Source organism: Manduca sexta, chromosome 7 (genome assembly GCF_014839805.1).
Source record: "Manduca sexta isolate Smith_Timp_Sample1 chromosome 7, JHU_Msex_v1.0, whole genome shotgun sequence".
Classification (NCBI taxonomy): Eukaryota; Metazoa; Arthropoda; class Insecta; order Lepidoptera; family Sphingidae; genus Manduca; species Manduca sexta.
In genome coordinates this window covers 11,510,368-11,525,350 of record NC_051121.1, presented here as the reverse complement: position 1 = coordinate 11,525,350, position 14,983 = coordinate 11,510,368, and the positions used below count along the sequence as shown (strand labels likewise).

At 37.0% G+C, this 14,983-nt stretch overlaps 2 protein-coding genes across 2 annotated transcripts; one reads left to right on the top strand and one right to left on the bottom strand.

The window, feature by feature from the left end:
* Window positions 1-1,802: 1,802 nt before the first annotated feature.
* Window positions 1,803-7,598, bottom strand: LOC115442450 (carboxypeptidase B). Its single transcript, XM_030167485.2, has 5 exons — window positions 7,448-7,598; window positions 5,074-5,283; window positions 3,794-3,899; window positions 3,065-3,376; window positions 1,803-2,677 (listed from the first exon to the last, which is right to left on the bottom strand). The coding sequence occupies exons 1-5, from the start codon at window positions 7,510-7,512 to the stop codon at window positions 2,075-2,077; spliced, it is 1,296 nt and encodes a 431-aa protein (XP_030023345.2). The 5' UTR covers window positions 7,513-7,598; the 3' UTR covers window positions 1,803-2,074.
* Window positions 7,599-10,772: 3,174 nt separating this feature from the next.
* Window positions 10,773-14,738, top strand: LOC115442448 (carboxypeptidase B). The gene is made up of 6 exons (XM_030167483.2): window positions 10,773-10,944; window positions 11,147-11,356; window positions 11,859-11,973; window positions 13,081-13,203; window positions 13,670-13,858; window positions 14,099-14,738. Exons 1-6 carry the CDS (start codon window positions 10,874-10,876, stop codon window positions 14,702-14,704), a joined length of 1,314 nt encoding a protein of 437 aa, XP_030023343.2. The 5' UTR covers window positions 10,773-10,873; the 3' UTR covers window positions 14,705-14,738.
* Window positions 14,739-14,983: the final 245 nt, after the last annotated feature.

Sequence of the window (14,983 nt, the reverse complement as noted above, 5' to 3'; positions counted from 1 at the left end):
ACTGCTACTTTGCAGCAGAAATAGACATTGCGTTGGTACCTACCCAGACAGACTCTCACATATGAGAAACCTACCACGAGCATATAAATGATAAAGTTATAGTGAGATCGGTTCTTAAAATACATTTTTGTTCGCTCTTATTTGTTGATACACAAATGTTAAAATCATAAACTTCGTGTACATTTTTAGATGGTGTCAAACGACTGACATAAGCATATAAGTATTACGTTTCAATTTTAGGATTCTGCGACTAAAGTGTTCCAATGGGACTATATTTCTAAGCTTATGTTCTCCATATGTCCAACGTTCAATGCACTTTATATTTCCTATACTGGGTAGAAAGCTGAAATTTTCCCATAGTATGTACTGTATTTCATATTTTTATTGCTTTGAATCTAGACGAGTTTGCCATTCGCCTGATGGTAAGCAATACGACCGCCCATAAACAGCAGAAACACCATCCAACACCTTGAATTACAAAGTATTGTTTGGTATTCCACTGCGTTCGCTATCCTGAGACATGAGATGTTAAGTCTTATTATGTCCAGTAGCTACACTGGCTATAATGTACTTTGTCTTTCCTGTGATAGGTAGAAAGCAGAAATTTTCCTACAGTATTTATACTTCTTAAATACTTAATAAATAAAATAGAAAAAAATGTTTCATTACTGAACCATAGTCTTAAAAGGACTCGCACTCAGCCGCTTTTAGGCACTTGAAATTCCACTTAAGGGAATAATATTTTGCAACGCGACTCCTCTTACATCTGTCAATACCGCATCCCAAATAGATGTTGGCATGACCTTCAATAAATCTAGACGCCGACAGCGAATCTCTGAGGGGGACGTAACGACCTCCCAAGGGCATCCTCCGCCTTTAACGATGTATCATTTTCCTCTGGATACTAGATACTTTGTGGATTAACATCAATAATTGCTTAGCATTTAGTTTGCCCTATTTTAGGTCTGTAGGTTAATATCATGTTGCTATTGCATTGTCAGTTCTGAGGGTAAATTTTGAGTACCAAAATTGGTCTTAGAAACAACGCCTAAGTATTCTAGTGTAAGCTGATAATTTCATAATTTTGATTTAATAATTTTAGTAGATTATTTGGATAGTATTCAGGGTTGCCATTTAAGCATAATGGTGGCAGTAATCATCAATATGGATATAGTATCGCATCATACACTACGTTCAAAAAAGTCGCCTAAACGCGGTGCAGTCGAACAAAACTTGCCGATAGGAGTTTAAAGCTTCGTGCATAAAATGCCACAATCAAAGCTTAACGTTATAATTAATTAAAACGTAAGTATATTTAAATTAAACTATTCACGGGGGGACCATGAAGGCTGTAAAGTCTTCGAAACGTCGGGAGAAAAGTAAATTATTAAAACCGCGATAAAATTCGTAAAATAGTTTAATTTAAATGTCTAACATTCGCGTAAACTTAAGGAATCATTATGTATGTATATGTATGTAAATATACATTTATATGTATTTTGCTGTATCTGACATAAAGTGTTATATTTTATTCTAACGTCACGCTTTTTCATTTCCAATATAGGCTGAGGCACCTCACCCACATTTCCTTAATCATACTATTTTGTGTCAGGCTAAAATAACACTCATTCATAAATATAATGTTCAATGCCGATTGTATTTAAAATATGTGGAATCGATGATTTCAATGATAAGACTTGCAAAAGCGTATGAACAGTATAGTTTAGTCTCGCTGTTTTAAGATTAGTGGGTCTGTGTCTGAAGAGGGTTAAACAGAATATGTATCAATGAAGTGAAAGGTGTTATAATTGTAAAGAATTTATTTACAATATACAGATAAATAACGGTAGGTATATAAAAATACACTGTATATTCAATAAGGCATCGCACAGACGCTGGAAATGTATTGCACCAGACGTATAATATAAAATAGCAACGCACTGTTAGTATTCAGTTTTCACACTATTTTTAAGAAACTGACAATTGATTTGACTAAATTGCTATACAAATCAAATGTCGTGTCTGGTACTACAAGTAGCCAGTGTCTGCTCGGGCCCTAAAATGTTAAAGCACATTAAGGAATAGGAACGAACATGTCACCAGATTTTCTGGCACCAACTACAATACCTTCCCAGGTCTCACGGCATACTTGCTCAATATACCGAGGAGGAAGGAGAAAACCTTGTAAACCAAACGAAAGACCAGGCAGTTCGTATGTATAAGCCAGAGGCACTCCAATGTTATGCGCGTAGTCTTCCGAAGCTCCCGAGGCGCCGTAACCTATTACCAGAACCGAGTTACCGACTAAGTATCTTGGGAAATGGCTTAGAGAAAGTTGATCAATTTTTTCCGCCATAGCCACACCCACGACATGGAGGCCGAAGGCATTATTCGATAAAGACCCATCGTGACCCCAGGCGTAAAGAATCATGCTTCCATGGCTATGCATGGTCAGGTACAAGGAGATGCGGGGAAGATGCTCATGCAAGATGTCTCTGACGACCCTTGTTTCGATTTCGGAGAAGGCATGGCTGCCACCATAGGTGTCAGAGCAAGGATTGGAGCTGGTTCCAACGGTGTTCCAGAAGAAGTCGTAGTTGCGGTTACCATCAACTCCTACGCAGAGATTGTTGAGCGAGTGCTGGTTGATGGAGCGGTTCTTGCGCCAGAAACGATTCTAAAATAAATATAAAGAGAAAAACTTGCCAATGTTATGTTAATTATAAAACTCGATATTGCGCAAAAGTATATAAGCAAGATACTGGACACATATAGAGTATTTGCAAAATTGAGATTGAAGTAGTTCGAGTTCTGTGAGAATTTAAGGTGTTAATGAGGTGAATTTTACAGAGTGAAAATATTGAGAAATTAAAACACATAAAGATAAGTATAAGTTCGAAGTGAAAGACGTGCAATTAGTGCATTAATGCCTCATTAACTTTACATCCTCCCTATGGCATAATAAGACACTTGACGTCATGCCATGAACTAACTCCAAGTCGTTGAGCATGTTTTTTCAAGCTAAGGAAAACTTTATGAAAATTGTTAACGTAAAGAAACTTACAGTGGTAAAACTGAACTTGTATCCATCTGGATTCACAACAGGCAACAAGATCCAGTCGAATCTCTCCAGAAGATCTGGTTCAGTGACATCTTCAGTGAGCTTGCGAATGGCCCATGTCACTGTAGGAGGGGTGATCCATTCCCTCGCGTGGATGCCTGCGTCGATGACGATGACAGGTTTCTTTGTGTCTTGGAAGTTTGTGGTGGAAATCTTCATGTATCTGATGGGACGACCCTCGAAGGAGTTAGCGGCGGTGACTAGAGTGGCCATGTTGGGGAAGCGGCGAGCGATGTCTTCCATATAAGCTTCGATCTAAGAAACAAAATATTTAGAATAAATATCTACACATAGTATAGATTATTACATATTTTTACCATCTAATGAAATTTTTATTTTTATTGTATTCTTTTATTTCAAAGTAAAACGGTACAAAAATAGTCTATGAGGTTGTGCAAAATAAGGCTTCATTGGAAGCCAGCACCTGCGTATATTAAGCCAAGGATGCAATCTGGATATTAGAGTTCTGTGAATATGGTTCCACAAAGGCGATGTCAACATGTTAGACAATAATCACAATCATCATCACAATAAAAATGGTGAACATGTTTTCGACATATATTTAATTTACCTTGCCTTGGATTTTATCTGTAGTACAGCATTTGAAGAGGTCACATTACCACCTGACGCGTAGAATAATTTATTGGAAAAAAAAATCATAATGGTACGTACCACTTCCCACTCCTGGTAATTGTCGTATGGCATTTGCTTCCCACCATTCCTGGCTATCGAAGCGACTCTCTGTTCCTCGATGAGCTGGTCATCGTAGTCGAGTTTGCTAGAGAGAAAAGAATTATTAGTTGTTTCAGTCTATTATTAAATGGACCGTCTTTAAGTAGCTCTTAGTTTTGAAAATAATATGGACATTGTTAAAGTTTCGCGTGCAGTAGTTGAAGGTAAGACCTTCTTTATATTTTATTGGAAAATTATAATAGTAGCTGGTTCGAAAGACGCCAAAATGGCTCGTTCTGTATAAAACCACGTTCCGATGCCATTCGGTAAACGTCTAAGACATGCCTGCATAATTTTAGCATTCCAATTAGGGCTTTGTACCGCAGACGATTTTAGCCTCCGCAAATTTATCAGCGGTTTTTATTTCTAGAGAATCTAAGACCGTGCTGGTGGAAGGATATTATATTTTTTTATACGCCTGGCTAACGATCATAGTACACAAATGTTAAAACCCACTAGTGGCCAATGTAAGTGTGTCGCGTTCCGGGATCAGCTTGAGTATATCCAGTTCCAACAGGTCGGCATAATGTTGTCGATTATCGAGGGGTAATCATCTCTTGTCAGTCGACCTTCTATTGGACCCCACTACACTTAACATTGGGTACAGAGAGATCATTTGCCATACTTGTTTAAAAAAAACCTATTTTAAAAATTTTAATAGGCCTTCGTGTTAGATTGCAGTCGTTTGCGTTCGTTATTAGATTTTAATGCTCATAGAAATGATGACTTACTGACGTATTGTATAATAGATTATGAACTGATTAGATATTATATTTTTATGCAAACTTTTTATGTTATTCAGTAAAGGATTAAAAACGGGATAGAATTGGTAAAGAACTAAATTAATACCAGTACCGCGCTTCTAACTTTGACGTTTAGAATATAATTTAGAAGGGTATCGTAACAAGATCTCAAAATTGGGTTGTTCAACACTGAAAGTTCAACGTAACTGACGTATATTCAAGGAACACAAAAATAAAAAGGAAGCTTACCTTTTTAAATTAGCTCTAATCCATTTGTTATAATTGGAGGATTTGAAAAAAATAGGATTTATTTTGTAAAGAAATATAAACACCGATTGGAAAAGTTCTTTTCTTGATAGGTGGTTAGAACGAATTATTTACTTCCATTTCTTATTTCAGAGTATGGTTAACATCAACATAATTTCTTGTAATTAGTACAATTTTCTTGTCAATAAATTCTAAACAATTGAAACTTACGCTTTAATATCATCGGCATGGATTCTGTAGGAGATGCCGTAGCTCTCCAGAGCGCTGGTGAAGCTGTCCTGTTTGTGAGGTTCAACCAGCACCACACCCTCGCGGTCCAAGTACGGATTGCTTAGGATGTCCACTTCCAGCTGCTGGACCACTGAACCGAAGGCTTTCAGCTCATCTTGGCTGGATGGTGCTACGTAGTACGATTTCCATCTGGGAAAAATATATATTTATAATGTTTGTATTAGAGAATGACATAAATGGTCATCTGATGGTAAGTAAGTGTTTACTGATCTTCACTACCCCCTTGGTGGTGAATCACTGTATATAGGCAAAATATATTTTATATTTACATCTCTGGCGATTTTATTGAAATCCCGAACCAAGGAAGCTACTTCTGTATTATTGTTATTTCCGACATAATTAAGGAGAATGGTACGGTTCTATGTACAGCAGTAGACTACAACGGTCTGGTGATGATGATGATGATGTATGAATCTTACAAGTATACAAAATCGTAGTCCTCACATTATGTTACAATTATGAACTTGTAGTATGAAGAAATTTCCTTTGAAATTATATAACAAATATTGTATTAATTAATAATATCGAACTAAAAATTACATTACTCAGAACGTCTTATACATATATATTGAATAATACTATATACGAATATATAATTATTCATATCCAGTTTTCGACATACTTCAACCGGATTTCATACTTATAGTAGATAACTTAATAATCTTAGAGATTTGGCGAAAATCGCTTTAAATTACCTAGAAATTAACTAATTAGTATTTAATCAGTAGACTTATTAAATAATTACAATATAGAATAAATAAATAAAGCAGTGATTAGTTACTGATAATAACTGGGTGGTAGCTCAAGGTCCATTTTCATACATTTTGTTTCGGCTTTAATCTGGGTAATTAAACAAGTATTGGCAAGTAAAGAATTTAAATTCACGTCTAGTTAGTGATTAGTTCTCGCAGTTGAAAGAAAAATGTAAAAATAATTAATAATCATGGATATTTCTGCCTTTAAAATTTCGTCATATTAAATTTTAAAGGCCGAAATATCCATGATTATTAATTATTTTTACATTTTTCTTCAACTGCGAGAACTAATCACTTGCCAATACTTGTTTAGTTACCCAGATTAAAGCCGAAACAAAATGTATGAAAATGGACCTTGAGCTACCACCTTAATATTTAATTTGCTAGTGGGATATATCCGCTGGGATAGCTACCACCAAACAAACACAAACGGTTAAAACCCGCCATAGTGGACCACGTTAGTGTGTCACGTCTATATTCGGTTCCAACAGGCCGGCATAACTGTGTCGACTGCCAAGGGGTAATCGTCTCTTGTCAGTCGAAATTCTATTTGACCCCATTCCAGCTTCCATGAGGAGCAGTGAAGTCACATTGCCATAAAAAAAAAATTACATTTGCTAATTATTTGATGTGCTTGCTTTGGTTGCATAGTTGTATTGCGTGCGCGATACGACCACTACTCTAAAGTTCTGGATTGGATCGCCGGTCGGGCAAACTGATTTTGGGTTTTTCTGTTCAGTTTGCATTCGGAGTCAGTTTGTGCCCGATATGGCGATAGGCACCAGTGGCGAAGGTTGAAATTTTCCAGAATGTGAACCGGATACTACATACTCATGAACTAATAGGCAAAAATGCAGTTTGCAAATCGTTCCAGTTATAATTAAATTTACATAAATGAAGCAAGGAAGCCGGCCGGAACCATTTTATTTGGACTCTTCGCCACTGATTGACATGCCCCTTTTGCATCATAGGATGGAACACACACGACAAAAAGTGGGTGCTCTGCACATCCGCCTATCCCTTACGATATCAAAAAGAAAGATATATCATGTATAATCTACATAATATTACACACAATACGCACTATAGAACACTATGTTTCGTCTAATTGCACTGAACTACAAATTATCAGAAAATTAAACTAGAGGATTAAAAAAGAATTACTGATTTTATCTCGGTATATTATATTTTCTCGCGACGTTTCAAAGTCTTTGCAGCCTTCATGGTCACAAAGGGTACTGAGATATAAGCTTTAGTCCACCAGTGATTACTTCAGATTAATGTTGGGTTTTCTTTACAATTCTGTTCTTTACGGGGCAAAAATTGCCAACAGTGATTATATTACACGTTCCCCCCAAAAAGGATAAGGCGTGATGTATCTTTGTTATTGATATCCAAAAGGATGGGCACATGTGCAGAGGTGTGAATAAAATAGTCCCAATTCCATGGTCACAGAGCACTTAATTTACTCCAGGTATCAGCGTAAGTTCGTCTTTAGATTTCCTAAAAGTATATTAATAAAATATTTATATACGTACCCAATATACTGCTCATGTTTAGCGAACGCCAAAGCGAAGAGAGAGATCAGTACCCACGCCTTCATCTTGCCAGAACTGTACTGGGGATTTTATCACTGAATATATAAAGAGTTGTTTATGATAAGATTATCGTATCGGTTAGATATATTCGTAGGTAACGACATGGGAACTGACGGTAACGTTGTGATTTTGCTGATTTGTAAGAGATTGTTTAGAAGGCGGGCACTGGTTTTTGAGTTTGAGTTTCTTTAGCACGGTCTATTGAATAGATTGATTTGAGTGTTGTTTCTCTTTATTATGACTAGTGTATCATTTTTCAATACGGATTTGGTTTAGCAAATAATAAAGACTAATAAAGTACTCTAACACCAGGTTACTAAAAAATCTGAATAAATCAAAGCCTCAACTTCCAAACCATCCTTCGTTAAGTGTGTGCACTCATGCTGCTCATGTACAATCTACATTGTAAGCGACTCGGGAAGGTAGTAGAGCGCGTCTTCGAGGATGAAATGGTCTATATGTATATCTCAGTTTCCGTTTGGGAAACCAAGATATTTAAACTCAGCACAAACTATTAAATCTAAAGGTAAGTAATGATTTTATCTACGTGCGTGTATAACTGTTTTCTAAACTAATAACCCATTATTTTGAAAATTAATATATCATTGGAATTATCTTAATTACATTATGGATTGCAAAATTGATCATAATATAAAATACAATCTGATATTATATCTACAAGAGGAACTGCGAATCACTATGTTTTTATCTAATGCAAAGCGTTTGAATATAGGTCCATTTCTATATTGTCATTTAGATATTACGTTCTTGATGGTAGTCAGTTTTTCGGTACGGTATCTGATTGTGTTTAATTGCTTTCTATTAGAAACCGGAGCTATTAATCAACCGATCCCCTTATACTGCTGAACCGGCCTCCCTGAGTGAGCTAACCATCCTGGTCAAAAAAAACAAAGCGGTAAATACAATTCAAAATTATGAGGTATGTAGTATACAGAAAGAAAATATTAATTCGTACATACGTGGATGCACACAAACATTCATAAATTAGATACTTAATACAAATGAAGGGCTCGGGCAACGTGCATCCCATGATTGTTAAGAAACGGTTCCAGTGTGGTATGAATGCCAAGCAAGGAACGCTAGTTTTCAACCGAAACCTTCACCCAAAGTATTGGCACTGGTTCATTGTCCAAAGACTTTGTAATTCATGCCAGTGACCGTCCTAAGCCTAGGTTTGTTACCCGTTAGTGGGTTGCACTCAACATGGGCGCCTAATTTTCAAGGGTTGCGAGCTCCTAAAGCTCTCACCTAAAAGTCCGGTGTGTTTGTATAAGCCAACCCTTGTCAGGCTGAAAAATGTATGGTCAAGCTAAAAAAAATATCTCTTAAGTCGAGAACAGCTTGCTGCTCGACGGTAAATAAACACTAGTATGACTGCTTTAGTAGTAATATTGCATGCGCAGTAAGACTTCTGTTTTGAGGTCTCGGGTTTAAATTCAATTATTGAGTTGTCCTGCTCAGTATCAGAATGGCATCTGGAATTTAAACCCAATATCGGAATAGGCTCGTCTCCTATCACATCATGAGATGCAATACACGTTCCGAATAGTGGGTGGGTTGGTTGCACCTCTGTCTACATTTTTGGGGATAAAAAGCGTGAGTATATTGTGCGTAGATGAGCGTGTGTATATATGTTTTGTTATATTTTTAATCATATCAGCATTTTCATGATTCTTTCCGGTAGGTAGTAAATTACTGCAATCAAAGTACCTATTAATCAAATTCGTTAATCAAAATAATAATCCACTTATCTATACAGGAAGCCGATTTAATTAGTCTAATAATTGAAGACATTGATCCACACTACGATACTCTTACCAAAACAATAAAAAAACACCTTAATTTTTCATCAAAATATTGTTTTTTTTTTAAACACTGTGGCTGGTGAACTCAAAATCAGTTGATCAATATACCTACGCTAGCGCGCCGCAGACCGTGGCAGCAGTGTGCGAAAGATTTAGGTAATAATTACTCCGACCGTGCGCCGACGCCGCCGCCGGCCGACCAATGAGCGCACGCGCACGGCCAGTGACATCCCCCTGCACCCCTCGCATCTCAACGATGCATTAGTGACTCGGGTTCAGTCATGGGAGATCGGTCGGCCAAGTTATCTAAAGTTCAATGTTTTGATGGCGTTTAGATAAATACTAATCAATTTATCTCGGTAATGGTTAAAGTCTGAATGTGAGTCTTACACATTTTATGAACTCCGTATTCCGCCCAATTTCATTTAATATTATATAGATATTTATAAAAGCTAATTGAATAAAAGCGACATTTTTCGACAAATTTAAACTAGGTTAAAAAAAACATAGAAAAACGTGCTGATTTTAAATATGTATGAAACGTGTTAAAATATTGCTTAAGTCAATTAGCCTTTTAACCGTCGACATATATTAAATCGCTCCTGTACGTATGAAAGGACAGCAAGATTGGATCACTGGCGGATGTGTCATCACCACCAACGATACCGATTGTATAATTGTCGTCGAACAACTTAACTACTGCCACATATTTGGGTATTGTTTTATGCGTAAATGTAGCGAACTTACGTGCAAAATATGTCTCACTCAGACGAAAAGAACTGGAGCCCCTGGCCTTTGCTTAGATAGAAAAGGGAAATCTACGACTAAGAGGATAGGTGTTATTTAGTGAAGGTGATATTAGGTTAAATAGGTTTCTTTCCACTTCATGTCTATTTTGTGCGATTCTATTGATTCATATTTTCTAGACATGTTAATTACAGGCAGTCTTAAAAAGTACTTACATCGCTGATAGTGAATGTATATCCGTCAGTGGTTGCCACTTGCCACAGGCACCATGATCCTGTGGCGATAAAATCAGTACAGTGCATACACCGCCATTTCGTCAACATCGCCGATACTGCAAGGTCATCGTTTATCGCCAAGTCGAACTTTTCCAGGAGGTCTGGTTCTGGTGAAGTTTGTGACAATGTTTACGTGTTTGGATGTTATATGGATTTGGATAAAATTGGATACATAGAGCATTATCTGGATTATTTCATAGGCTACTTATATACCGAAAATGTGTACACTAGATTTTATCCTAGAAACAAAAGGCGTCTGGCGATCAAGTGCTCTGAAAAAGTCAATTTGCCAAGATGGTCTGATGGCATCAATGTAGGACAAATCCTCAGTAATTTTAAAAAAGGTTTAAACGGACAGACCCGCGTGGAAAAAGTATCTAATGATATATAATATTAATTAAGTCTTTTCAATCGATAAGTGTCTAATGATAATAATAATCAGCTTAATTTATTAAAAAATATAAAGTTATGCTTATTCTGAAACTTATCATTGCCTGTCGACGGGCAGTTCGACCAACATGTATAAGTTATGTTTTGTTATTTGTCTGTTCTTTTACTCCGTCGCGGCTAAACACGAGCAGTATGAAGGGTAAGATTCATTCTCTTAGGTTACCCAATCTTTTTCTTTAAAAAGTATTGCTTTTCATGTAATTTTTTATACATATTAATTCTATTAATATATAAATAATAGATTTACTTCTTTTACTTTTTATCTTGGTGAATAGTGGAACTTTCCACAGAAATAATCGGGTGAAGAAACTAGTGTATAATGTTAATTAATCTCTTTGCAGTCATGCCCTCTATAATGTGCACATAAGGTTTACCGATCAAATCGACGTCCTTAAGACTGTGGAAGCCAAATATAACCTGGACATCTGGTCATATGCTGCACAGGACAGGCCTGAAGTTGTCCTCGTTCCTAGGGTCCTAAGGGAGACGGTTGAAGATGAATTGCAAGAAGCAGGAATGGAATTCGAGGTTCAAGTGGAAAATATTAAGGAGTAAGTTGATCTAGGGTCGGAGTTGGTATGTAGTCTAGTATCCCGAGCACCAATAATAAAGAATTACGTCAAACATCCAGCGCAAGTACGTTAAGTACTTCTCTTCAGCTGTAGACGATAATATTGTTAAAATAAATTAAATAAAAAAATGATAAAATTATGCCTATAATCATCGTACAACAAATTCAAAGCGATTGACACCTTATTTGTTAAAATATAACATAAAATAGAATAAATGGAACATAAAATATATACCACCAATAAAAGAATCTATATCTAAAGAATATGTAGTGGGTATTAATAACAATGAAAGACTAATATAGGTTTCACAATATTCAGACCTGGATAAAATATTCGTGAATCATAATACTAATAATTTGCCTTAGCTCCAACAGCGCCATTTAGGTTGGCTTGAAGTATAGTTTTACTAATGTAAAGTCGGTGGATTGGTTGCGGCTATTCGGGGATGTTCAATTAAGTCATTAAAAGTTTGTTTTTTCAGGAAACTAGACCTTGAAGATACCCTCTTAGCATCTGCGGCAGCGTCCTCTAAAAGCAACAGGTCCAGATCTGTCGTCGAAGGTCTATCATTCGACGTTATCCATACGTTTGAAGTGGTAAGTATAAAAATACTGCTTCCACAACAGCACGCTTTATTAATGGCTGAGAAAGTGTTTCTCTTCACATAAATATATAAGACCCAAGGGCACACATTTCTTTTTTAAAATTATTTGCATATTGTATGTTATTTATTCCTTGCTTAAATGGTGAAAGAAAACATAGCGAGGGAACTTGTACACCTGAGAATTTTTCTATAGGAATTTTTAAGGGTATGTTAAGTCTACCAAAATGCACTAGGCCAGCGTGGTGGACTAAGGCCTAATCCCTCTCAGTAGTAGAGGAGCCCGTGCCTAGCAGTAGGACAGTCTATACAGGGCTGAGGTTACTATTATTATATGCTAAGCCAATCATTTCTTTCTCAGTAAGTTTCATTCAATAATTAATTTACTCAAGTTAATTTGTTTTTCACTAATCATCGAATTATCGCATTTAATTTCCATATACAAATATTAATTGTATTGATTGACGATTTATTTAATCGAAAACGTAATTGGTGATAACATGCGTACTTATCTCAGTTAAACTATATAATAAAGAATAATCTTGATTTACTATTTGCATATTTTGACAAGTGGACTTGGAGCTCATGCTCGTGGGAAAAACTTATAATATCTAACCTGTATTGTATACTATTCTACTGCTGGGCACGGGCTTCTTTTACTATTGAGAGGCTTAGTGCGGATTAGAAGACTTCACATATCCTCATAAATCTTAGCGAGTACTCTCTAGGTGTGCGGTTTCCTCACGATATTTTTCTTTATAGTTTAAATCAAGGGATATTTCAAAATGAATACATAATTATGTTGAAAAAAGCCAGATGTGTGCCCTTGGATTTTGAACCTGCGGACATTCTTTTCGGCAATCCGTTCCATTCCCAACTAGGCTATTATCACTCTTATCGGGAAAAACTTAATACCATAACATCAAAATATTTAGTATAGTTACTGCACCATTGAAGTTTAGCAAAAATTCTGGACGGATTAGTGTTCATATTTTACTAAAAATACCTAATGTACTAGGAAGAAGGGAACATTTGTGCCAGACCTATGAATTTTCCGGTAGTACAGTGTCGTAGTGATAATTGCAGTAATATTTCCTTCCAGGTTGACCAGTATCTCGTAGACCTCGCTAACGCATACCCCGATAAGGTCACTCTCAGGTCAGCAGGAAAGAGTGTCGAAGGCAGGGATATCAAGTACTTGAGGATTTCCACTAGCAACTTCGAGGTAAAACAATATTACTTAGATTTTACACATGTAAAAAGCCCGTAAAAAAATCAGTTATATTAAAATAAAATCAAGTATGTCACAATTAACGTGCGCGCGCGCACCCCAACAAACACGCACACGCACACACACGACTATTATCTTCCAAGAGGAGGCACAGGCGCAGTTCTGCCTGCGCGAAAAGCGAATCCACTAGTTATTGGATTCGCTTTTCGCCATGTGTATTCCATCTCATGATGTAATTAGTGGCCGAGCTTATCAAGGTCAATTCCAGACTCCGGGTTGATACTGAAGACTAAAACTCAATATCACTTTGCTCAACCCGATTTTCGAACGCAAGACCTTAGAGCGGCTTAACGCCCGTAATACTACTACCATGCCACCGAGGCCGCAAAAAAATATTTCCCTTTTCTAAGAAACCAATTTCATATCCAGCATTTTTATAACTCTTCCTATTTCTCTCCAGGACAGACGCAAGCCCATAGTATTTGTACAGTCACTCCTCCACGCTCGTGAGTGGGTCACTCTGCCCGCTACCCTGTACGCTATCAAGAAGCTGGTGCTCGACGTCACTGAACAAGACCTAGTGAGGGATGTAGACTGGATCATCATGCCTATTGCCAACCCAGATGGATATGTTTTCTCCCATACCAATGTGAGTATGATTTCACACGATATCCAATTATTTTGTCTTTGGCAGTGTAGCGAGTATTTATCGTGTTAAAAAGTTATGACCAGTCTCATTTTAAAAAAATGGTTAAATCTATTCCAAAATTTTATGTTTAATGTATAAGTATCAAATATTGTTTACTTAATATCAAGGTTATTTTAATATTTCTTTTGTAATCATCCTCTGTTGAATTGGGTTAATATTTAACTTTCACTTATGTTTCAGGACCGTTTCTGGCGTAAGAACCGCGCCAGAGGCTTCATGGTTGACGACATTTGCATGGGTGTCGACCTGAACCGTAACTTCGACATTTTCTGGGGCACTATATCTAGCAACGACGCCTGCGACAAGTCTTTCCACGGCAGAGGACCCTTCTCCGAACCTGAGAGCGCCGCCATCAGAGACGTCTTCGCCGAATACAGCAATCGCATCGAAGTATACTTGGACATACACAGTTTCGGAAGTATGATACTCTTTGGCTTTGGTAACGGTGCTCTGCCTCCGAACGCCTTAGTCATGAACCTTCTTGGAGTAAGAATGGCCACTGCCATTGATGCCGTGAAATGGCCTCAGCATAGAAACTACGTCGTTGGTAATATCGTTCATGTTTTAGGCCACGTCTCTGGTTGTACCTCTGATTATGCCACGACTATCGGCATTCCATTCGCCTATACCTACGAGTTACCAGCTTACAATATGATTCATGGTGTGATGGTAGGCTTCTTAGTAGACCCGGCGTTTGTTGAGCAAGCTGGATTTGAGACGTGGGAAGGTATTAAAGTAGCCGCTCGGTTTGCTGCTGAGAGTTGGAGCAGGCGTAATAGGCAATAGATCTTGGACTGAATAAATACGGATATAAATGTTGTGTTTGATTTCTTTTGCATAGTCAGTAAGTCTCTTGTATGCGACAGCTCGTTTGGTCAATGAATATTGATAATCCTCATAATCTTTTTTATCGTCTACCATCAAGCGAACGACTTGATTTTATAAAAAAAGAAAGAAAAATGATACACAATATTTTTAACCTTTCAATTCATTCAATTCATATTGATTTTTATATAGTAACGACTGTTAGACATCGAAATATAACCAGTTTTCGGATTTCATAGC

Coding starts and splice junctions, on each gene's coding strand:
- LOC115442448 (XM_030167483.2), top strand. CDS start 10,874: ATGTATAAGTTATGTTTTGTTATTTGTCTGTTCTTTTACTCCGTCGCG. Junction 11,357..11,858: donor CAAGTGGAAAATATTAAGGA/GTAAGTTGATCT, acceptor TTGTTTTTTCAG/GAAACTAGACCTTGAAGATA. Junction 11,974..13,080: donor TTATCCATACGTTTGAAGTG/GTAAGTATAAAA, acceptor ATTTCCTTCCAG/GTTGACCAGTATCTCGTAGA.
- LOC115442450 (XM_030167485.2), bottom strand. CDS start 7,512: ATGAAGGCGTGGGTACTGATCTCTCTCTTCGCTTTGGCGTTCGCTAAA. Junction 3,900..5,073: donor CATGCCGATGATATTAAAGC/GTAAGTTTCAAT, acceptor TTTTCTCTCTAG/CAAACTCGACTACGATGACC. Junction 3,377..3,793: donor ATTACCAGGAGTGGGAAGTG/GTACGTACCATT, acceptor TTTGTTTCTTAG/ATCGAAGCTTATATGGAAGA.